Below are 23,399 nucleotides of genomic sequence, written 5' to 3'. Positions count from 1 at the left end.
CACATCACAAGGTCTTTGTTTCTTGTTAATGCTTTGCATTTGTTTGAGTTGACTTGGCTTGATTCTATCAAGACTTGTCACTTTTTGTAACAAACACCTCAACCATGTGATTATTTAATTTTTCCTAAGGATGAATAAGTAATTTTTTTCATCATTATATTGGTTATTATTTGTTGTGCTAATTTACATCACTTTTGCTCTTTCATTTGCATACCTTCAATATCCAATATTTCCTACATTCAATTAACTCTTGTTGCAATTGCCTAAGCTTGCTTATGTTTAATTGATGCTCGCTTATTGCTTGCATCTTAGGCCATTTAGTTGAGGAACTCATGCTTACTTTTTCATTCTGTGGATGCCACGTTAGCCAGCCGTTGTGTGTATTCCATACCACTATGCAAACTTCCTCAATTAGATGCTTATTAACTCTCCTGTTACCATTTTTGTGCTACTTCCCCTATAGATTCCTAATTATACGTTATTTGTTCTTTTTGAGGATGAGACGTGAAGGCGAGGAGCCGGGAGAGGAGAAGGACAGCGAGGAGGGAGATGCCGAGCATACATTGGACTTGGCGATTTCCACACAGCCCGAGCCCCCGCATCCGCCAATTGAAGGTGAAGCTCTTGAGAGACATTCTCCCCGGATCGTGTTCATGCACGGAGGACCATGCAACGCTTAAGTGTGGGGGAGGACTCGTCATTTTGGGGGTGTAAACTTTCTTTTCCCAAACACTTTGCACTCTATTTCTTTTAGTAGGTTTCTTGTATATATTTGGAGTGTTTTTAACTGTCGCATTGCATTTTCTTTTGGTATATATGTCATAGTTTATATCTAGCTATTGCATATTGCATTTTTGCATCTTTTTCTTAGTATATATTCTATAGATAGAAGTTGTGATTGGATGATGTGAATAGTATAGCAGCTAGTTCAATTTTGTCCTAATTGTTCATGTTAATTTTTGTTTGTTGAAAATTAGAAAAAGAACTAGGAAATTTTTTATGAAAATTGCATCCATCACAACATACATACATACATATAGGAAATAAGTTTGGTAAAACAACAAAGAATTTTCAAGAAATCTCTTTTTGGGCATTCCATTGATTAGATTTAAAAATTATTTTTTTGAACATGCTTGAAGCATCTTTTTATGGAACATAGAAAAGAGCTTGAACAAATACCAAGTGAGATTTGAGCTTAAATTATGTGGTTGCATATTTTTAATCACAAAATTTTGTTCTTGTATGGTATAAACTCCTTTTATGAGTGTGATCTTAGATTTGCTTTAGTCTATATGTCCTATATTTGTTGTTTTGGATTGCATTTAGTATGATAGAGGCCATCTTTATATAGCTCACTAACCCATATGGCCAACCCTTGCATCTATCTTTGCAAACTACTTTTTGGGCCTTTAATTCCACTTTGTTCTCATTATAAGCACATCATTCACCCTAAGTGAAAAACCATTATGTCCATTGATTGTATCTTTGATTAGCTTGGGTTTGAGTGTGTGTGTGTTAATTAAGTGTGGGGAGAATTTGTGGAAAACATTGGTAGTTAGTACTTTAGGTGTTCATTGAAAATATTTAAAAAAATGGGTAGTCACTCATGCATCTATTGCTTAAAATATATGCATCTCATTCAAAAAAAAAAAGAGAAAAGAAAAGAAAAGAAAAGAAAAGAAAAAATAAATAAATAATGATAATGAAAATAAGAGATGCATATGTGGTTGAATTGAAAAGAAAATGCGTGAGTGAATGTGAGAAAAGGGATAAATGGGTAGTTAGGTTGTTTTGTTATGTATATAGGATGATATAGGATTAGATGTGATACTTGAGCTAATCAAAGATTCAATCTATTAGCTTACTTAACCATATTAATCCTACCATTACCTAAGCCCCATTACAACCTACAAAAGTCCTCATGATATTTGCATTCATTCATCAAATATTAGTTGATTTTTAGATGACTTGCAATTCTTTGAGAAACATGATTAAAGGAGGATTGAGTGATTAAACCCTACACACTGAGCAATTAGAGTGTAAACACATCCGGTGAGGGTTTCAATTGCTCAATTCTATGTTTCTGTTACTTATCTTGCATCTTCTTGAAAGTTGTTGAAATGAATTTTGAAAATTTCAAATCAAATCTTTGGACATTGATGATATTGCTATATTTGCTTTGTCTTAGCCCTAATTTACTTTGGACTGATTGAGGTTCTTTTGTTTGCTTTTACCAAGCTAAATAGGAATCATAGTGTAGATATAGCATTTAGTATACTTACGTGCATGTAGGTAGTTGCATTAATAATTACCCCTTCATTCATCTCCTTTGGTTGGTTAAGCATGAGGACATGCTTAGTTTAAGTGTGGAGGAATTGATGAGTCCATATTTTATGATATATTTTGGTTTGATTTGAGTGTATTTCATCACATAAACCCACATTTATCCATCTAGATAGCGTGCTTTTGAGATTTCTTCCTAAATTGTGCTTGAAAGTGAAAACATGCTCTTTTGTACTTAATTTAGTCAATTTTAATTCACTTTAATCCCATTTGGTGCCTTGATGTATTTGTTAAGTGATTTCAGGTTTCCAAGGCAAGTATGGGTTGAAGAAGTGAAGGAAAGAGCATGCAAAAGGGAAGAAACCATAAAGAAATGGAGTCTGTAAGTTTCAGCATGCGTGCGTGCGCACAAGTGCTCATGCGTACGCACAGGAAGGATTTGCGAGCGACGTGTACGCATGACCCACGTGTATGCATGGATGGACTTTTGCGCAGCGACGCGTACGCGTGACACGAATTACGTCAGCTCATTAATGCAAATCGCTGGGGGCGAATTTTGGGCCTCCAGAACCCATTCCAACTCATTTCCGAAGCTATATGAGGCCAAAGTGAAGCTGAATGAAAGGGGGACAATTATGTTTAGTTTTTATGATGCTTTCTCTTAGTTTCTAGAGAGAGAAGCTCCCCCCTCTCTCTAGAATTAGGGTTTTATTTGTTACTTTCCTTTTAATTTCAACATTTAATTCTTGTTTTAGTGTAGTTTCATTTATGTTTCTATGCTTTCTTGTCTTTATCTTCTTCATCTCTTTTGTTCTTTTCTCCTTTATGGCAATTTTCATGTTATGAACACTTTTGTTATTTTAATTTTAATTAATGCAAATTTATGTTTCATGTCATTTATTGCTTTCTTTAGTTGTTGTTATGATTTTCTTGCTTTGGTAGCTTTAGAATTTATTTTAATGCAATTTAATATTATTTTATTTTCATGCACACCAAGTGTTTGATAAAATGCTTGGCTTAATTTTCACTTAGTTTTTCTACCCTCTTGGCTTGGAATTGTTGACTTTCGTGTCCCTTGAGTCATTGATGTCCATTCTTGTTTGATATATTAGAGTAGTTAGTTAATTTGGTTTCCCTTGACTCTGTGTGACCCTAGTGTTGACATAGGACTTAGGGATAGAAACTAACTATGCATATTTGACTTATCTTCGATGTAAGGTTGACTAAGTAGGATTAACTCTTCATAATCATCATATGTTTGTGGTTAATGACTAGGATAGGTAGCCTTAGCTCTCAATTACTTGCAAAGAGGTTTCTTGCATTTTTATCTTCCTTTCCTTGCATTAAATTTCTTTGACTTTTATTGCTTTGGTGTTTAATTTCTTGCATATTTAGTTTTCATACTCTTGGTTGAGAAATTGGATGTTTGGGTGGAATTGAGTTGTGGATGTTCATTCCACATTGTGTGAGAATAGTTAATTGGTTTGCTTTCCATTGACGCTAGTCTTTCACTAAGTAATTAGTGAGTTGACTAGGACTTATGGATTGAGATCAATTATGCTTTTGACTAATTCTCAAGGAGGATTGATTAATTTGGATTGATTCCACACAATTGCCATGTTTGTGGTCCATAACTAGGATAGGACTCCTAAACTCCCCAATTCTTGCCAAGAGTTGCCATTTAAATTCCTTGCATGTTTATTTGCTTCCTTGCTATTTACATTCCCTTGCTCTCTTGCTATTTACATTGCTTGCTCTCTCTCTCATAGCCAATAATTGTACATTTCATTGCAACTCCTAAGGAAGACGACCCGGGAGCTAAATACTCTTGGTTTATATTTTGTATTTGAATTTATTATTTGATTGATGCTCAATTGTTGGGTTTGGACTATACTTACAACGGACAAATTCTACCTTTAGTGTGAAAATCCAAACCCGTGCATTTGGGCGTCAGTCAACATGCCTCTCAGGGGTTTGAGGGGACGTTCAGCTCGTCCGATCTCTTCATCCCTTCTTCTCTTCTTCGGTTCATCTATTTCCTATAACGTTCTTTAGATCGTAGCACTCATTGGTAGGGTGCCCATAGACTCGGTGGTATTCACAATATTCTGTCCGACTTCCTCCTTTCTTATACTTAATCGGACGAGGGAGGGATCTTCTCAGTGTTGTATATCTCTCTGTAGACATCCACAAGGGACACCCTGAGGGGAGTGTAGTTTTGGTATTTTCTAGGTTTTTCTGTAGGCTAATCTTCTTTTTTCCTGGACTCTTTATCCTTGTAGGAGAATCCGGATTTTGAGGTTTCTCCTAATCGAGAGTTCTCCTCCATATCAATGTACTTTTCTACCCGCTCTTGTACCTCGTTCAAAGATGTTGGGTGCTTTTTGAATATGGAGTGGCTAAAGGGTCATTCTTGCAATCCATTGGTGAGACCCATGATGGCTCCTTCTGTTGGCAAACTTTGTATTTCCAGACATACTTTGTTGAATCTTTCCATGTAGTTGCGTAGGCTTTTTCCGATCTCCTTGCTTAATTTCTAGTAGGCTTGGGGCATGTTTGGCTTTGTCTTTCTGGATGGAGAATCTAGCTAGGAATTTTTCGGCGAGGTCGTCGAAGCTTGCTATTAATCTTGGCGGCAAACTGTCGAACCACTTTATTACCGTCTTGGTCAAAGTGGTCGGAAAAGCTTTACAACGGATTACATCTGAGGCATCCGTACGATACATCCGACTTCTAAAATTGCTGAGATGATGGCTTGGGTCAGACGTACCATCGTACAATGTCATGTCGGGGGCTTTGAAGTCCTTTGGAACTTTAGCTTTCATGATCTCCTTTGTGAACGGGTCTTGGTCCTTGTGAGGGCTATCTTCGTGGCTGGGTCGAGTGATCTTAGTTTTGAGATCAGCTTCAAGCTTTAGGAGCTTGTCCTCCAGCTCTCGACGCCGTCTTGTTTCTCTTCGAAGGTCTTGCTCAGCCTCCCGCTACCGGTCGGCTTCTTGTTCAAGCTGTTTAAGTCGATGCTGTTGCTCACGGATAGCTTCCAAGATTTCGGTGTTTTGGGGTTGTTTATCTCCCTTGATTTGAGGTGTATCTTTTGGTACGGTATCCGTGATCTTATGCGGCGTTCTGCCCTCCAAGCCAGAGTTGTGATCGTTGTCAAGGTTATCCTCCATGATGATGGGATAACTTCTAGGTTCCCCGGCAACGGCGCCAATGTTCCGAGGGTTACCTGAAACTGAAGGTCAATCTCGAAGGAGATCTGCTGTTGTGGCCAGAGCTGTCGTGTCCGACTTGCTGAGCCTTGAGATGTTGCTGATCCTTGATTACCAGAGGATGGTGGTACCTGCAAGAGACTCCGATGCTTAAGTTAGCACGGGCTTTGAGCAGGTTTTTTTGTGTAGAATCAGAGTATTGAGTTATATCTGGGTGCTTCAATGTATTTATAGTAGTGTGGAGTGACCTCCCTTGAGATAAATTTAGTTATCTTATCTTATCTTTTGTGGGTGAGTCCCCTTATCTTTGGCTAGCTGCCTTTGGGTGGGTTGTGAACTTCTGCTTTGGGCCTGCTTGGGCCCTTATAGCAATTTGGCCGAGCTCTTTGGGAAGAGCTCGGTGTTGACCAACCCTTATAAGAGGTCGGTCGTTTTTGTCTTCATCTAGCCCGGCTCGCCTAACTTGACCCGGGGTATGAACACTATCCAAAACCAATTCAATTCCGGGAGCTTTAATTCCCGGGTCGTCTCCCAAGGACACTTGAGACCAATGAGTGTCTAATTTTGGTTGTGAAGCTCATGAGGTTTTCAATAAAGATATAAACATATAAAGAAATAAAAGAGCATACAAAATTGTGATAAATGAACTAATAAAGGAATTAATGAAGTAACTATGCAATATAGACAAGTAAGGTGTAAAAGGAATTAATGTAAATGTGTATGAAGGAATTAAAGCATTAAAGATATCTTGGCTTGGAGTGAGCTAAGGGTCCTTTCCTTGTTGGAACCACAACTATGACAACTAGAATGGATCAATCTCACTTGATTAACCCTCACATCAGGGAGTAAGTTAAATGAGCATAAGTGTTCTTAACCCACAAATCCTAAATTGCTTGCTAATTACTTTAGCAACAACATAGCGTTAGTGGGAACAAGAACAATTAACAATGCAAGAATTGACACTAAATGTTGGACATTTCAACTCTAGGAACACAATTGCTCACTTTCCCCAAGGCAAGAGATAGAAAACTAGCCCAAAATCATAATTGACATTTTGTCAAACACTTGGTGGGCAAAAACTCTAAACATGGGAAAAATGAGAAAAAGTTTAAAACCAAAAGCAATAAATGATCCCAATCAACAATAAAATCTCAAGAAAGCATGTAACAATCATCAATAATCAAATTCATCAACAAGAAATAAAAATTGCACAAGAGAAGTAAAATTGAACTATAACTTGAAATATAAGAAAGAGTAAGAACAATGTAGCTATAAAGAGTAGTAAAAAAGGGATACTTACAATGGAAGCTAGCAAAATCCAAGATCAAAATTGAAATGGCACTTGAATGTAAAAAACCCTAGTATAAACCCTAATAGAGATGATGAAAAACTTAAAGAAAAACTCTACTAAAACTTCCTACTACTACTCCTAAGCTACCCTAATGTTATGCTATGGTATGGTCTTCATTTCCCCTTCCTTATGAGCTAAATGGCTTCAGAAATGGGCCTCCAAATCACCAAAATCGCGAGTCACGTGAGATTTTAATGAAGGCATGTGCGGCCACCTGTGCGTACGCACAGATGTGTGCGCACGCACACTCTGCCAAAATCTCTACCCATGCGTACGGACAGGGGGTTGTGCGCATGCATACTAGGCGATGCTTGAATGGACGAACGACGCGCGCAATGCGGCTCACGCGCACGCGTGGTTCTGATCTGATGGTTGTGCGTACGCACGTAGGTCTATGCGTACGCACACTTTGCTGAGCTCTTCTGCTTTGATTCTTCATGATTCCTCCACTTTGAATGCTCTTCTTCCATTCTCTCCAAGCCATTCCTACCTTATACCTCTGAAATCACTCACAAATAACATCAAGGCATCGAATGGAAGGTAAATGGAATAAAATTAATCAAATTAGGCATAAAAGAGCATGTTTTCATAATCAAGCACAAATTAGGAGGAAAGTTCAAACGCATGCTATTTAATGGAATAAGTGCAAGTTTATATGATGAAATCCATTCAATTTCAACCAAAAATCATCATCAAATATGGATTCATCATTGTGATACTTTTGAGACTTATCCGAGTTGTATTTGTCTTTTTTCTTTGTTTCTTTCTCTTTATCTCAGGCGTGGTAGTGAGAGTTTTGCCTAGGGAGTGTTTCCCTTAGTCGAGCATTTTCTTCCACGTTGATGTATTTTTTTGCTCATTCTTGTACCTCGTACAAGGAAGTCAGGTGCCTTTTCATATGGATAAGGAGAATGGTCCTTCCTTGAGGCCATTAACCAACCCCACTATGACCGCTTCTGTAGGCAAGTTTTGAATTTTCAGGAAGGCTTTGTTGAATCTTTTCATGTAAACTTGAAGAGTTTCTCCGACTTTTTGCTTGACCCCGAGGAGACTTGGAGCGTATTTGACCTTGTCTTTCTGGATGGAGAATCGGGTAAGAAAACTCCTTGCAAGGTCATCAAAACAAGTTATAGACCAGGGTGGTAGACTATCAAACCATTTCATCGATGCCTTGGTTAACATCGTCGGAAAAGCTTTCCAACGAGTTGCATCCGACATATCGGCCAAGTATATTCGGCTTTTAAAGTTTTTTAGGTGGTGTCTTAGGTCGGTCGTTCCATCATATAAGTCCATGTCAGGGATTTTAAATTTTTTGGGAACTCTAGCCCACATGATCTCTTCGATGAATGGATCTTCTCCTCCAAAAGGGGTGTCTTCTCGGTCTGCATGGTTGCTCCGACCTTTACGGTTAGCTTTCAGTTTTAAAAGATTTTTCTTTTAATTCCCCTCATCGTCGTACTTCTCTTATGAGGTCTCTTTCTAATTTTCATTATTGCTCTAGCTCCTGCTCGAGCTACTCCAGTTGTCCCTAATGTCCATGCACTAGATCCATAAGCTCTGGTTTACAATGTTCTCAAGTGGATGGATTTTCGAATGTTTTCTTCTAGGTTGGGGGTTTCGTGAAGTCTCCTCCCCATTGTGGTCGTCCGGTCTACCTTGCCATGGAGGTAGTACGAGCGCACGATCGTCATTGTGATATTCTGGCTCAAATTTGGATGTTGTATGTCCGTCTTCCAGACGATCATCTGCCATGATTAGGTGTAGACTTGTGGGTCCCCAACAACGGCGCTAATATTTCGAGGGTTACCTGAAACTGGGTTGTTTTGGGCCTAAACATGTGGTCTAGGCTCCTTTAGGGGTAGCGTCTGACGTCTACTGGTATTGAGGTACCATCGTCTGAGTTTCTCGTGACGATATAGGGGGTGGTACCTGCAAGAGACTCCGATGCTTAGGTTAGCAAGGGTTTAAGTAGGTTTTTGGTAGATTGAGTTCGAAGTATACTTGAAGAGACTGAAATTTTCGGTATAAAAACTGAAATTTTAGTTCTAATTTCTAATCATTAATAACAATATTGAATTCTAGTTCTTTAGTGTCACTTGCGGTACTTAAATAAAGAGTTTTATATTTTTTATTAATTAAATAATTTTTTGTTCTTTATTTATTATAATTTATATTAATGATTCAAATTTAGAATTTTTAGATTGAAAATTTAAAATTTTAAAATTTTAATTTTTTTAATTTTTAATAATAAATTAGTATATGTTCTCGTATCCTGCACAGGATAATACATAAAATTATATAAAAAATTTTCATTCAAATTTAAATGAAAAATATCTATAGTAATTATTATTATTATAAATATTTTACAACTTAAATATATTAAAAATAATTAATATTTGTTTTAATCAATTTGAATTGGGTGAATGGTCATCTCATTTGTCCGTTTAAACAAGTATTTAGAATTCGAATCTCGCCTTGTGTGTATAACAATCCATTAATTAGTGATAGACCCTTAAAAAATAGAGAATCAATATATGGTGGATTATTCATCAATATAGAGCATCGATATTTGGTGTGGCTATCTATATATAGAACACAGAAGACCATGATTATCTAACAAAATTAATTTTATTTATTGCATTCAATTTGAATAATTAAAAAATTATCTTATTTTAGTTTAGTCCTTAATTCACATGATTTAAATTTAACTCAATAAATATGATTTGATTTGATTTAATTATTAGTGAAAAATATCTAAAGAACCTATTTATTTCATTCATAGATTTATTATTTTAATGATTAATTAATTAATCTAATCTAACTAATTAATACAAATAATTAGTATAATTAATTTGATTTAATAAATTAAAAAAATAAATTAAAAAATACTAATAGAACATTAAAAGAAATAAATTAAAAAATACTATCAAATCAAATTGATATAAATTATAATAAATTATGTGATATTTAAATATATAATTAGATTAATTAGTTGATATAGTTAATTTATCATAATAAATTGTATTTAATGAGTTAAAAGAAACAAATTGCTAAACACCCTCATAAGCATGTCACGTCAATTCTATCATTAAGTGCAAAAACCTAATTTTTATATAATAGAATAGATAATAAATAGAATATATGAGAATATGATATGTGACATATTTTAATTATGAAATTGGTATTATATAATAGATTTTTTCTGAATTCTTTTTGCTTGTTCGTTGCTAATTTTTACGTAATTACTTAATAATTTTCGCTTATAAGATTATCAACTACCTAATATTATGATTTAATTAATAAAAATGATGACATTAATATTTTTTCATAAGTCTTGTTATTATTTATAATTAGAAAATAGTCATAAATAAATTTATTTCCTTAATGAATGTTATTTTTGTTGTCAAATTCTATATTACTTTTAAAATTTTAGCATAATTGAGTCTAATTCTACATTTTGAAATTAATTTATCCGAAAAAATTAATATGTAAATCACATTATTATTACAAAATTACTTTTTTAATATAATTAGTGGTGCTTATTTGAACCATTAAATTTAGCTTCTAATGATATTAAAGTCAACATCTTTTATTATTTTGTGCCTTCAAAGAATTTACATGACTGACATAAAAATATAACAATTGAAAAAAAATTCATTACAATGGGTATATTCATTTTAATAAATATTCTTCTATCTAATATTATAAAAATATACATTGGCCACTTTGAATTACTACAGGTCAACTTCTATCCACAGTAGTAGAATGCTTAAATTGAGATATATTCATCAAATAAATAATTAATAAAATACTCATCCGTATTTTCTCATTTTGGATACATTTATATATAAAATAAATTATACATAAAGAAAAAAAAAAGAAGAAGAAAAGAAGAGTTGAAATAGCAAGAGCGATAAAAATTACGATTCTTATAATTTTGTGTGGGCATCTATATATAGTAGACCAGACAACTATGATTATCTAACAAAATTAATTTGTATTTATTGCACTCAACTTGAATAAGTAAAAAATTATCTTATTTTAATTTAGTCCTTAATTCACATGATTTGAATTTAGCTCAATATATATGATTTGACTTGATTTGATTTAATTATTAGTTGAAAATATCTCAGTTGCCTATTTTATTCATAAATTTATTATTTTAATGACTAATAAATTAATCAAATTAATTAATTAGTACACACAATAAATTTGGTTTAATAAATTAAAAAAAATAAATTAAAAAATACTAACAGAATATTAAAATAAATAAATTAGGAAATATTACCAAATCAAATTGATATAATAAATTATAATAAATTATATGATATTTAAATATCTAATCAAATTAATTAGTTGATATAGTTAGTTTATTGTAATAACTTGTATTTAATGCGTTAAAAGAAATAAATTGAAAAATACTCTTAAAAGTATGCCACGTTAGCTCTATCATTAATTGTAGAAATTCGATTTTTATATAATAGAATAGGTAGATAGATTAATTTTCAAAAAAGCACCAAATTTCTTTTTTTTTTTTTTTTTTTTTTTTTAACTCATTAGCATCAGCCGTATTTTGGCACCTCATTAATGAAAGCTCTTGACATATTTTGGTGAGTCATCGTGACGCGACCTTGCTGTTCCTATCTCAACCACACTACGGTTACTTGCATTATTACATGATCACAAAAAAAACAAACACCATTATCAACTTTACTCTCTTTTTTTTTTCTTTCTTCCCTTATTTCATGCCAAAATTATTACCATAAAAAACTGCTGAATATTCAAACTATACTACAATAAGTTCTAAAAACCAACGTTTTTGTCACAGTATTTCACGGGCTATATATTTGATGTGTTGTTTCATCGCATGATTCATCACATTTTTGGTACCAATATTCCCTGCAAGTACTCGAGTACCATAGTGTTTTTTTCTCTGATTCTTTTTAAACCTTAGGTACTGATTAGTTTAATTAATACATAAGGTTGTAAATTGTAGTTAATCATCATCATATCCATTACTGTTATATTTATGTCACTGTTATGTGAGAATTTGCAGCTTCTAATGATTTCTTGAATTTTGTTGCTGTTGATAGGGAAGAAAGCAAATTATTTCGATTCAGAGAAAGACTCGATTACGTAATTTTTTTTTCTTTCTTTCTCTTTTTCTTTTTTTGCTGTTATATATAATTTTGTTTTATTTTTTTCATTTTTAGCTTGAATTTCATTGAGCCTGTTTCAAAGATCACACCATACCTCATATTTTTTCGGGAAAGATTTGATGCTTTTTTTCCTCGTTTTTTTTCTTTGTAGAATTGTTCAATTCAGCACCTAAATTCTTGGGAATTTTCACCAAGTTTCTTTTTAATTATTATTTTTTTTTTTAAAATGAAAACGTGTGTTGCGGAGACTACTAGTACTACTGATACATGGAAAATGTGTGTGCGTATGCAACTTGTTATTTTCTTTAATTTTTTGAATTCTAATCCAATCCAATCCAACAATGGTGGCGGAGAAATGTCCCTGTAAGCATGAATGACTTTACAATTTTAATATGATGACTTTGATTGTTTTGTTTTACTTTTTTTGGGTACTAAATTGAAAATTGGTGCGAAATTAGAATTTTCTTGGTTTCCATGTGCATGGCCCTCCCTATAATGAAGGAATGGCACTAATCTCTTTTGGAATGTAATTAGAGTTGAGTATCTAAGGCCAACATTTGACACTTGCATAAGCAGATGAATGAGCTGATTACTTGACCAGTCAAAGTTGGTTATAATGTGTTTCTACTTTCTACCACTATGCAACACCGCTATTGCCATTGAGATTGGCCTTTTTTTTTATCATAAACATATCTTCTAAGTTTTTAGATTGTTTTTCAGTTGCAGAGAAAATGGTAACCAGAACAGTGGACCTTAGATCAGACACAGTGACAAAGCCAACTGAAGCAATGAGAGCTGCCATGGCCACTGCTGAAGTCGACGACGATGTGCTCGGCTACGACCCTACCGTATTCCGCTTAGAAACCGAGATGGCGAAGATAATGGGAAAGGAAGCAGCACTTTTTGTGCCATCAGGGACAATGGGGAACCTCATATCTGTGCTCACACATTGCGATGTTAGGGGAAGTGAGGTAATTCTTGGGGACAATTGCCATATCTTTATCTATGAGAATGGAGGGATTTCAACCATTGGTGGGGTGCATCCGAGGACGGTGAAGAATAATAGTGACGGAACCATGGACCTTGATTTGATTGAGGCTGCTATAAGGGATCCAAGGGGAGAGATAGTGTATCCAACTACTCGGCTTATTTGCTTGGAAAATACTCACGCAAAGTAAGCAACCCTTTTTCACATTTTATTTTAAAAGTTTTCTGATCAATGTTTACTTAATGGGAGAAAGCTTTGTTGTTGGGTGTGATCGTTGTTCACCGGCAGAGTGATCTTAATACCACAACAGATTAGATTTTTTACATAAACACTTATTTTTGCTGCATGCTGCAAATCAGGAAGAAAAAGTTACTTATTTATGATGTTAATTGCATAAGACCAAATAATTTTGAACACTTAACTTCTCGTATTCTGTCCCGACGCCTACTTTATTACCCTTGAATTTCAGTGTAGGCCCGACTCTAATGTTCAAATTCTTATTTTTCACCATTGGATTAAGTTAGGTATCCATTGGACACTCAAGCTTTGAGTGTTCAAATATCATATATTACTGCGTCACAGATCTTTGTTTGCAAATAATTGTAACTTTCTTTTAAGGTATATTTTGATCCTTGTGGGAAGAACTGCTGTCTTTCTGTGTAGCCTTAATTGATTATTGGAAGATTTATTTTATTGCCCTGTTTAGTGTTTGCAATTTTTACCAGACATTAGAATGATAGAGTGCTTATGCAGTTTGCAGATATGTCTTTTGGTTTATGAAAATCCATTCCATTTCTAAATTGATTCAAATTTACAAAAGAATTGTGACTAATATCTTTCCTGAATGTAGCTCTGGTGGCAAATGTCTTTCAGCTGAATATACAGATCAAGTTGGAGAGCTTGCTAAGAAGCATGATCTGAAGCTTCACATTGACGGGGCGCGTATTTTCAACTCTTCAGTTGTAAGTAAATTGGTATTCTATTATGGTTTGTTACTTTATAAGCTTAATAAATTACTGTATAGATAGATCTTGATTAGAAAATGATCTCCAAGAATGAACATAGAATGAATTTGAGTAATTAAGTTTAGATGTGGTATGGATATAGAAATATGAAATTAAATTCTTCAAAGTTGGAAGAAGAAAATTTATTTACCATTTGAATGATTACGTGTTGCTCTGTTCCTGCATTTGTCTAGTACAAGTAACATAATAAAATATACTTATTTCTCTTCAGAACTTTTTTTGCATGATTGAGTAACTTGATTCTCTTATTCAACACTTTTTCTTAATGTTGGTCTGAGTTTTGAGAACAATATGATGCCTTTTACAATGTATCTAGCCGAGAGCTTTGTAGGTCCTGTCCTGTTATTTTTTGTTCCTTGTTCCTGTTAGCTGCTACTGTATACTGGGTACCAACAAACATTGAAGTTCTTAACAAAAAATTTTGGTTTTTCAGGCACTTGGGGTTCCTGTGGATAGGCTTGTCCGAGCAGCTGATTCCGTTTCGGTGTGATTTTCTTTTTCCTTTTCCTTTTTCCACATAGGATTCAGTATGGCTTTTTGAACTGCACATTTTCATCTACCTTATTCAAGAAAGTTTCACAGGACTGACCACTAATTTCAAATCAAAATTTTACTATGTTATTTCTATACCATATTAATAAAAATTTAATAACCCTAACCAACCTGTGATTCCTTTGAAAACAATTAGGTTTGCCTATCCAAAGGTATAGGTGCACCGATTGGATCTATTATTGTTGGATCAAAGAGCTTCATTGCCAAGGTAATTCAATTTCATTTCATTTTTTTCTTATAGTTTTGGATTGAAAGAAGGATTTAATATATATGCTATATAGGTTTTGAAACGGTTTGAACTTGAAGTGTTTTTCTTTCTTTTTTTTAGGCTAGACGGCTGCGGAAAACCTTAGGTGGTGGAATGAGGCAGGTCGGTGTCATTGCCGCCGCAGCACTTGTTGCCTTGCAGGAAAATGTTGGAAAGCTGGAAAGTGATCACAAGAAAGCTAGACTTTTAGCTGGTAAATATTATCATACAAATTTTAATTATTTCCGCATCAAGTGATCCCAAGAAAGCTATAACTTCCTCTTCATTTCAGATGGATTGAATGAAATGAAAGGACTGAGAGTGGATCCAGTGGAGACTAATATTGTGAGTATTACTATTTAGTGAAAAGTAACTTTGTTAGGATGCCGAAACTGCTCTGTTTGTGCCAGTTTTGGACCATTATTTCAATTTCATCTTTCTATATCAGAGCGTCATTGCACATATGTTTTATCTGAACAACTAACTCTTTTCTTCCATGAGGCTAGGTATATGTTGAAATTGAAGAGGGTTTGCACATATCAGCAGGAAAGATAGTCAAGAACTTGGAAGAACGTGGTATCCTTGTGATGGATGTTAGCCCATCAAGGTTTAATTCTTCCTTCAACAACATTCAGTCTGTTATAAATAATCGAAATAATTGTTAACTTCAAAATAATACTGTTTTGTATATTTCTTAATTAGTACCTCTTTATTTGTGTCCAAATGTGTGAAGTTAGAGACCATGCCGCAGATCTTCTCTCATTTTTTCAAAATTTTCAACGTGTTATCGTTCAACACATCTGATATGATAGTACTTCATATGTTAAAGAATTCTGGCTTGGCATTAATACTAAAAAGCAGGGGCTGCATTTTCCCGAAGCTTAAGAGTTCAATGAGATGTTAAAATATATTTTCATGTTTGACAATATACATATTGTATTTTCCTTATCAAATTAGATTAACGGATGAACTTACATTGAATTCTCCCAAGAATAGCTTACATTATACATGGTACTCCTTGATTTGTCTTGCTACTCCCCAATTATTATTGTTTATGAGAAATAAACAAAGATATCCATATCATCTCTTCCACACTATATGGAGAGTATTTTTATTTGATAGGGCAACAAGCTAATGACAGTGTTTGCATTTTGTTTCAGAATTAGGATTGTCCTCCACCACCAAATTTCAGCAAGTGATGTGCAATATGCCTTGTCATGCTTTCAGGTGATGAATATTGAATAGAAATAGATGCTATGTTTATATACTTTGTTATTTAACTTGCATTTGTCTTATACCGAGACAAGGTCCAAAAGTTACATTTTAACTTTTGAATTATGAAAATTCACAGTATTAATGTTTAGTATAATTTTTAAAATTAATTTGTAACTTTTTGAAAAAGTTATTTATAATGTTTATGAAGAAATTAAAAAAGTGATTTCTTCTCTTCTAAAAGTTGTCTATCACTTCTTTAAAATAAACACTTTTGTGACTAAAAATTCAAATACAATAATTTATTTATAAACTACTTTTAATATAAATTTTTATATTTTAAGTTTTTTTTTTTTTTATAAAAAATTTCTTAATTAAGTTATTTATCTAAATTGTCTCTGACTATCTTTGAATATGACTATGTGAGACTGGTTCTATTTTTGTTAATTGTTGCAGCATGCTGTTAAGGGAGGGCAAAGTGAAAATGGCAACTAGTGGAAGAAAATTTTGAATTTGGCAGTTAATCGATAAAATTCTATTCAATTGCATTTCATATCTGTTGTTGTATTTGCTGTTTTTTTTTTTTTTTTTTTTTGTATTTTCTTTAATGTACCCTAAAGACAAGGAATGGATTATTACCTCGGTACCTTCTTGATGTCTTCCTGCTATAAATTAGTTTGATAATTAGTAAGTGCATCCTGGAATGTTTTCTTCTATATTTAGTCTATCAATATTTAGGCTTGGTTTGATAAAGCTAAGAAGTGTTTGTGCTTTTTAAAAGCTCAAACTCCTCATTTTATGTTTAGTAAATAAAAAAGATTATTTGCTTGTACTTGTAACTTTTAAAAGATCGGAATAGTTTTAAAAGCACCTAACATAGAGCTTTTTAAAGTTGGTTTGTGCTTTTCAAAATTTAAAAGTCTAATATAATTTTATATGTTAACTAATTTTCAAATTTAATACTTACATTTATGTCTATTATAGTATTTTTAAATTTTAAAAACTATTTTACTAAATACAATTGATGTTGCTTGTATTTATTAAAAGTTATTTTTGATTTGATTTACGAAATATAAATGTTACAACTTTTAAAAAAATCATCTTTTAAAAGTTAACTTTTATAAACTACTTTTGAAAAGTAAAAATTTTACCAAACTAAGACTTAGTGTAACTAATCTTTTTTTTAGGGGATAAAATTCTCTTAGGATCTGTGGTATTTCTTAAGTTTAGCCCATCGATTCATCGATTTTAGTATCAAAGAACATGACTAACTTGACTCGATTTATAAAATTTTCAAAGGAACTTTAAGGTTTTCTAAGAGGAGTTTTTTCTTTTCTATATTTAAAATTCGAACTCTTTTAAGTCTTAACCATTCTTCAAGAAGTTGAAAACATAATTAACCATTTTGAGCTAATGTTACTTTTTATTCACAACACCCTCAAACCTGAGATTGGCTTAAAAGGAATAAATGGTTAAGAGGTTGAAACAACTAAATATTAGTCCAGTAACTTGAAGTCAAATAACTATATGGTCAACAATGATGTATAAACATACCAAATCTTCTGTAGTAAATCATTAGGCATTGGTTGCCTTGTGTCAATAATCTTAAAATAAATTTGATCATATTATAATTGAATAACTTAGATTTATGAGTTTTGGAGTGTTAAAAAGTCCGTTAAACATGATTCTGACTAATCTCTTATAACGACAGGCTTTGATAAGTAACTAGAACGAGACTCGCCAACTCAAATAAATAATAAAAGTGATTAACAAAGATTAAAAAAAATAATTTTGAATATATAATTATGAATACGAATAAGAAATTAATTTTTGAAAAATATATTTATGGAAATCATGGAAATTACATAAAAATATATATTGTAAATCTATGACATTACAAGACTCTATAGATAGTTATTTATACCATATCTAAGGTTATTTTTATTAATTTCTATTTCAAAAATCAAAGTTTCGTATATTTATATTGGCAACTATTTCCACAAGTATAAATATAGATTGCATTTTTCATTAAATAGAATCAAAACCTAAATATTAAAATAAAATAATTGAATGATTACTTGAATCAATTCAAAAGTTAACATTTTAAGTTGTTGCCATCACTACTTCTAATGATCTTATAAGTGTGAATTGATATTTTAAGTATCTTTGCTAATAATTCTAGATGACATTTTTCATTTCCTTATTTTGACTATTATTTATCATAATTTGACATTATAAGATTGAATACAAGTCGTAATTTCATTCAACATTATTATGGTTATTTCTATGTTTTTTAAAACTATTAAAGTGATTGCATAGAATAGTACACCAAAACAACATTTTTGTGACGGTTTTCTTAATGTTTGGCGACAGTTTTAACCGTCAGTAAATGTTTTCGCGACGGTTAAATAAAACGTCATGGATTTGAGCGCCACCAGTTGACATAGTGACAATTTTAGACCATTGTTGGTAAGAAGTGTTGTTAAACTGTTTGTGACGGTTTTTGAAGTATAAAATTGTCACTAATTTGTAACACTTATCAAAATATTTTTATGCTATATTTCGTGACATTTTAAAACTGTTATTAAATTACTAAATTTTGTGACAGTTTTTCCTTATATTTCTTGACTATTTTAAACCATCATGAAATTTTCAACTAAGATTTTTCGATTTAAAACCGTTACTAAGTTACTAATTTCTGTGACAGTTTTTTTTCTATATTTAGTGACTGTTTTAAACTGTCATAACCTCTCCAACATCAAAGTATTTTTTCTTAATTATTACAAAAATTATTTCTATTACACATAATACTTTATATGTGTCTACCAACAAAGTAATAATTTATTTCTATTGTCAAAAGTTGAATTCTCCATAAATGACATTGTATTTCAATAAATCCAAACTCAATTCCATAAGTTTTACAAAAATAGCAACACTATATTTTAAAAGTTGAATTCTACAAGTTTTATATAGTTATAATCCATAATATGTAAATTCAAAAAATTTCATCTTAATTCAAACATGTAAAACTAATAATACAATCATAAAACTCTTTTAAATGTTGGATGGTCTATGTTGTTGAGGTTTATGACTGGTGGTGCGCGAAATCGAACTCCGCACAACTGAACCGGCAAGTGCATCGAGTCGTCCAAGTAATACCTCAGGTGAGTGAGGATCGAATCCCACAGAGATTGTTGGATTGGGCAAGCAATGGCTATATTGTAAATTTTAGTCAGGCGATTAAAAAAGATGGTTGTTTGTTGAAAGCGTAAACGAATAGTAAAAGAAAGAAATACCAGATTCATGTAAAGAGAACAATGATAATTATTTAGTTAAGGCTTTAGAGATGCATATTCTTTCCGGATTAACTTTTCTTACTGTCTACTTCAATAAAGAATGATTCATTCAATGGTAGCCATAAGTGATTAACTCATGTCCTCTCATCAAGTTAATCTCTTCTAAACCACAGCAGTCCACCATATCCGAGTAACTGGTGTGAGAAATTGAACTTCGCGAACTTCGCACAGATAGACCGACAAGTGCACTGGGTCATCCAAGTAATACCTCTAGTGAGTGAGGGTCGAATCCCACGAAGATTGTTGGATTGAGTAAGCAATGGCTATCTTGTAGATCTTAGTCTGGTAATTAGAAAAGATGGTTGTTTGTTTTAAAGAATAAACGAAAATTAAAGGAAACGAAATACCAGGTTGGTGTGAGAACAGTGATAGATGTTTAGTTAAGGCTTTGGAGATGCGTATTCTTTCCGGATTAACTTTTCTTACTGTCTATTCCAATAACGAATGATTCATTCAATGACAGCCGTAATTGACTAACTCATGTAGCATCCTCATTAAGTTAGTCTCTTCTAAACCATGGCAGTCAACCATATCTGAGCAACTCATGCAGCATCCTCATCAAGTTAACTCATGACTTCCTAATATGGCTGAAGGTGAAGCACTAAGCAATCCACTCCCCTTCGCGATCCTACTCAAAATACCACAGACAAGGTCGGATCTTCTAGATCAGGGAATGCTGCTTCTCAGACTCTAGCCTTAACGCCACAGAGAACTTAGTAACCCACGGTCAACGGGATTTTATGTCACTTATCCAAAGTCGCCCAGGTAAGCTCTTAGAATCCACAATGCACTCTCTAGCTATGGTTCAATGCTATCCGGGTCAGGACTCACACAGAACCCATGTAGAACAAGGATGATTGTCACGGTTCATCCTCAATTCATGAGATGAAGAACGAAAATGCACAAGAGAATTGAATCAAACGTGTATTGAAATAGAAACAGTAATATTATTAATCCATGAGAATCAATAGAGCTCCTAACCCTAACTTAGGAGGTTTAATTTGTCATACTGTACAGAAAGTAATAATGAAAGGTAAGAATGGGCAAAGATCCTTAACAGTAGTGATATTTGTTCTATATATAATAACCTAATAACTAAGAAGTACAGAATTATGATGGACTAGACTAGAGGTGCAAAAATCCACTCTTGGGCCCACTTTGGTTGAGTACTTGGGCTGAGCTTGGCGTCCAACTTGAGGAATGGCCATTGAACGACCATTAAGGGGGTGATTGGCACTGCCTTGTGCCTCTTGGTGGCATTGAATTCCAGGAATGGGGTGGAATCTGGCGTTCAACGCTGGCTTAGGTTCCTTTGGGGCATTAAACGCAAGAAAGGGGGTAGCTCCTTGGCGTTCAATACCCAATATGGGTATGCTCCCTCGAATAAAACTGTAGACCATTATATATTGCTATAAAACTCTGGAAGGTAGCTTTTCAACACCGTTGAGAACGCATCATTTGGATCTTTGTAGCTCCAGAAATGCTCGTTTGAATGGACGGAGGTCAGAATCTAACAGCATCTGCTACACTTTCCTTGCCTCTGAATCAGACTTTGCCAAAACTCCTCAATTTCAGCTAGAAAATACCTAAAATCATCAAAAAACACAACAACTCAAAGTAGAATAAAAAAATGTGAATTTTGCACTAAAACCTATGAAAATATAATAAAACTTAAACAAAATATAACTAAAACAATATGAAAATGATGCCAAAAAGTGTATAAAATATCCTCTCATTAGAACACCAAACTTAAACTGTTGCTTGTCTCCAAGCAGCCAAAAACAAAGTTGGAAAAAAAAGAAGAGAAGGATACATGATGAGCTGATATTTTATACGCTTTTTGACATCATTTTCATATAGTTTTTATTATGTTTTATTTAAGTTTTATTATAATTTCATAGGTTTTAGTGTAAAATTCACATTTTTGGATTCTACTTTGAGTTGTTGTGTTTTATAGTGATTTAAGATATTTTCTGGCTGAAATCTGAGAGTTTTGACAAAGTCTGATTCAGAGGCAAGGAAAGCATAGTAGATGCTGTCAGGATCTGACCTCCGTGCACTCGAAAGAGCTTTTCTAGAGCTACAGAGGTCCAAATGGCACGCTCTCAATGGCTATGAAAAGCTAACATCCAGGCTTTCCAGAAATATATATTAGTTTATACTTTGTTTCGGAAATGAAGGCCCAAAACTGGCGTTGAATGCCAGCCACCAGCCCATTCCTGGCGTCCAGCGCCCACAAAGGAGCAACTGGAGTTCAATGCCCAAAAAGGGGTCCCTAGCCAGCGTTCAAAGCCCCTAAGGGACACTAGCATGTGGGAGACACTCAAGCTCAGCCCAAACACTCACCAAGTGGGCCTCGAAAGTGTATTTTTGCACTACAAGCCTAAGCCTATCATATTTCTATAATCTTTAGTCATTAGATTAGTATATATAGGAGAAGATCAACCATGTTTAGGATCTTCTTCCTCCCCCATTGTTTTCGAACACTATTATGTACAGTATAAGCCACTAAACCTCCTATGTTAAGGTTAGGAGCTCTCCTGAGTTTTATGGATTAATAAAAGTACTATTGTTCTATTTCAATTCGTGTCTGATTCTCTCGTAAGATGTATCTTCGTTCTTCAACCTTATGAATGATTTGAACCGTCACAAGTTATCTCTATTCTACATGGGTTCAGTAAGCGTCTTTCATCAGGTATCAATGAACCACTAGCTTGAGGATACATCTCTTAGACTGCTAATCCACGACTTTGTTGGGGACTTCTCGAGATATCAGTTCAGCCGAGGTATGGGGAAATTAGGGTCTTTGTGGTAAAGGCTAGAACTAAGGCGCAACATTCTCTTATCTGGAATATTTGACCTTGTCTGTAGTATTTTGAGTAGGATCACCAAGGGAATGAACTGCAGGAGCTTCACCCTCATTCAGACTGGATGCGCACTAAACCTGGTGTTCAACTTAGAGGTAGATTGGCAGCTTCTCAATCGGCGTTGATCACATACAGCCTGCTATAGAAGAAATCATTCACAGTTGGAGTAGACAGTAAAAAAGTATTGATCCAGAAGAACAAAGCGTCTCCGAAGCCTTAACCATCTTCTTATCATTGAATTCACTACCATTAAGTAACGTTATCTTTATTTTACTTTTATGCGCTTAAACAACTAAACAACTTTTCTATCCGCCTAACTAAGAGTTACAAGATAACCACTGTTTGATCCAAGCTGATAATCCTCATGGGATTGACCCTGACTCACCTCAGGTGTTACTTGGACGACCCAGTACACTTGCTGGTTCAGTTGTGCGAAGTTAAATTCCGCGCACCAAGTTTTTGGCGCCGTTGCCAGGACTATTCGAGTTTGAACAAACTAACGAATTATTTTGTTGCTTAGATTATGTATTTTTTTATTTTATTTGAGGCTTTTATTTTCTTTTTTGAAAAAATAAAAAATTTTTCAAAAATCTTTTCTTTTCTTTATTAATCCTTATCTTTTGTTTGAATCTTTTGTTCTTGTTCTTGTTAGAGTTCGAACCTTCTTGAGTCTTTCTCCAAAAATTTTCAAAATTAGTGTCTTTTGTTTGAGTCTAGTGTCAAATCTTAAGTTTGGTGTCTATTGCATGTTCTTTAATTGCTTTGAATTTTCGAATTTGTTCTTGGTGTTCTTCTTGGTCTTCAAGTTGTTCATGTTTTTCTTTTTGTTTTGATCTTTAAAATTCTGAAGTTTGGCATCTTTTGGTGTTTTTCTCTTTCAATTTTCGAAAACTTTGTGTTTTAGATCTAAAAAAATTTTTAGTTTGGTGTCTTTGGTTGTTTTTCTCTCTCTTCATTAATTAAAAAAAATCAAAAAAATATATTTTCTAATTTTTAATCAATATTTTTGAAAATCTCAACAAAAAAATTTCAAAATTTTAATTTCAAAATCATTATCTTATCTTATCTTAATTTCAAAAATCAGATTTCAAAATCTTATCTTTTTCAAATCGTTTCAAATTTTGCTTTTAATTGTAATTCTTTCTTG

At 33.4% G+C, this 23,399-nt stretch overlaps 1 protein-coding gene across 4 annotated transcripts; it reads left to right on the top strand.

Annotated features, from left to right (window-relative positions):
- Positions 1-11,463: 11,463 nt before the first annotated feature.
- On the top strand, positions 11,464-16,713 carry LOC107618416 (low-specificity L-threonine aldolase 1). Of its 4 annotated transcripts, none has more exons than XM_088498388.1 (11): positions 11,464-11,800; positions 11,940-11,982; positions 12,726-13,179; positions 13,844-13,955; positions 14,452-14,502; positions 14,707-14,778; positions 14,899-15,031; positions 15,110-15,162; positions 15,324-15,424; positions 15,978-16,044; positions 16,486-16,713. In XM_088498388.1, the coding sequence occupies exons 3-11, from the start codon at positions 12,737-12,739 to the stop codon at positions 16,522-16,524; spliced, it is 1,071 nt and encodes a 356-aa protein (XP_088354514.1). In that variant the 5' UTR covers positions 11,464-11,800; positions 11,940-11,982; positions 12,726-12,736; the 3' UTR covers positions 16,525-16,713. The 4 variants fall into 4 exon arrangements, with proteins under 4 accessions (XP_088354514.1, XP_088354516.1, XP_088354515.1 ...); XM_088498389.1 differs by having other exon boundaries at positions 11,624-11,732; XM_088498390.1 differs by lacking the exon at positions 11,940-11,982 and having other exon boundaries at positions 11,544-11,800.
- The last annotated feature ends 6,686 nt before the right edge of the window (positions 16,714-23,399 follow it).

This window comes from Arachis ipaensis, chromosome B9 (genome assembly GCF_059453495.1).
Source record: "Arachis ipaensis isolate K30076 ecotype BB chromosome B9, ASM5945349v1, whole genome shotgun sequence".
Lineage (NCBI taxonomy): Eukaryota > Viridiplantae > Streptophyta > Magnoliopsida > Fabales > Fabaceae > Arachis > Arachis ipaensis.
The sequence above is the reverse complement of the archived record's forward strand: the minus strand, read 5'-3'. Positions and strand labels throughout refer to the sequence as shown.

What these genes read in the sequence shown, in the direction of transcription:
- LOC107618416 (XM_088498388.1), top strand. Translation starts at nt 12,737, where the DNA reads ATGGTAACCAGAACAGTGGACCTTAGATCAGACACAGTGACAAAGCCA. An exon ending in GAAAGCTAGACTTTTAGCTG is followed by an intron (nt 15,032 to 15,109) that starts GTAAATATTATC and finishes TCTTCATTTCAG; the next exon opens with ATGGATTGAATGAAATGAAA. An exon ending in ATCCAGTGGAGACTAATATT is followed by an intron (nt 15,163 to 15,323) that starts GTGAGTATTACT and finishes CCATGAGGCTAG; the next exon opens with GTATATGTTGAAATTGAAGA.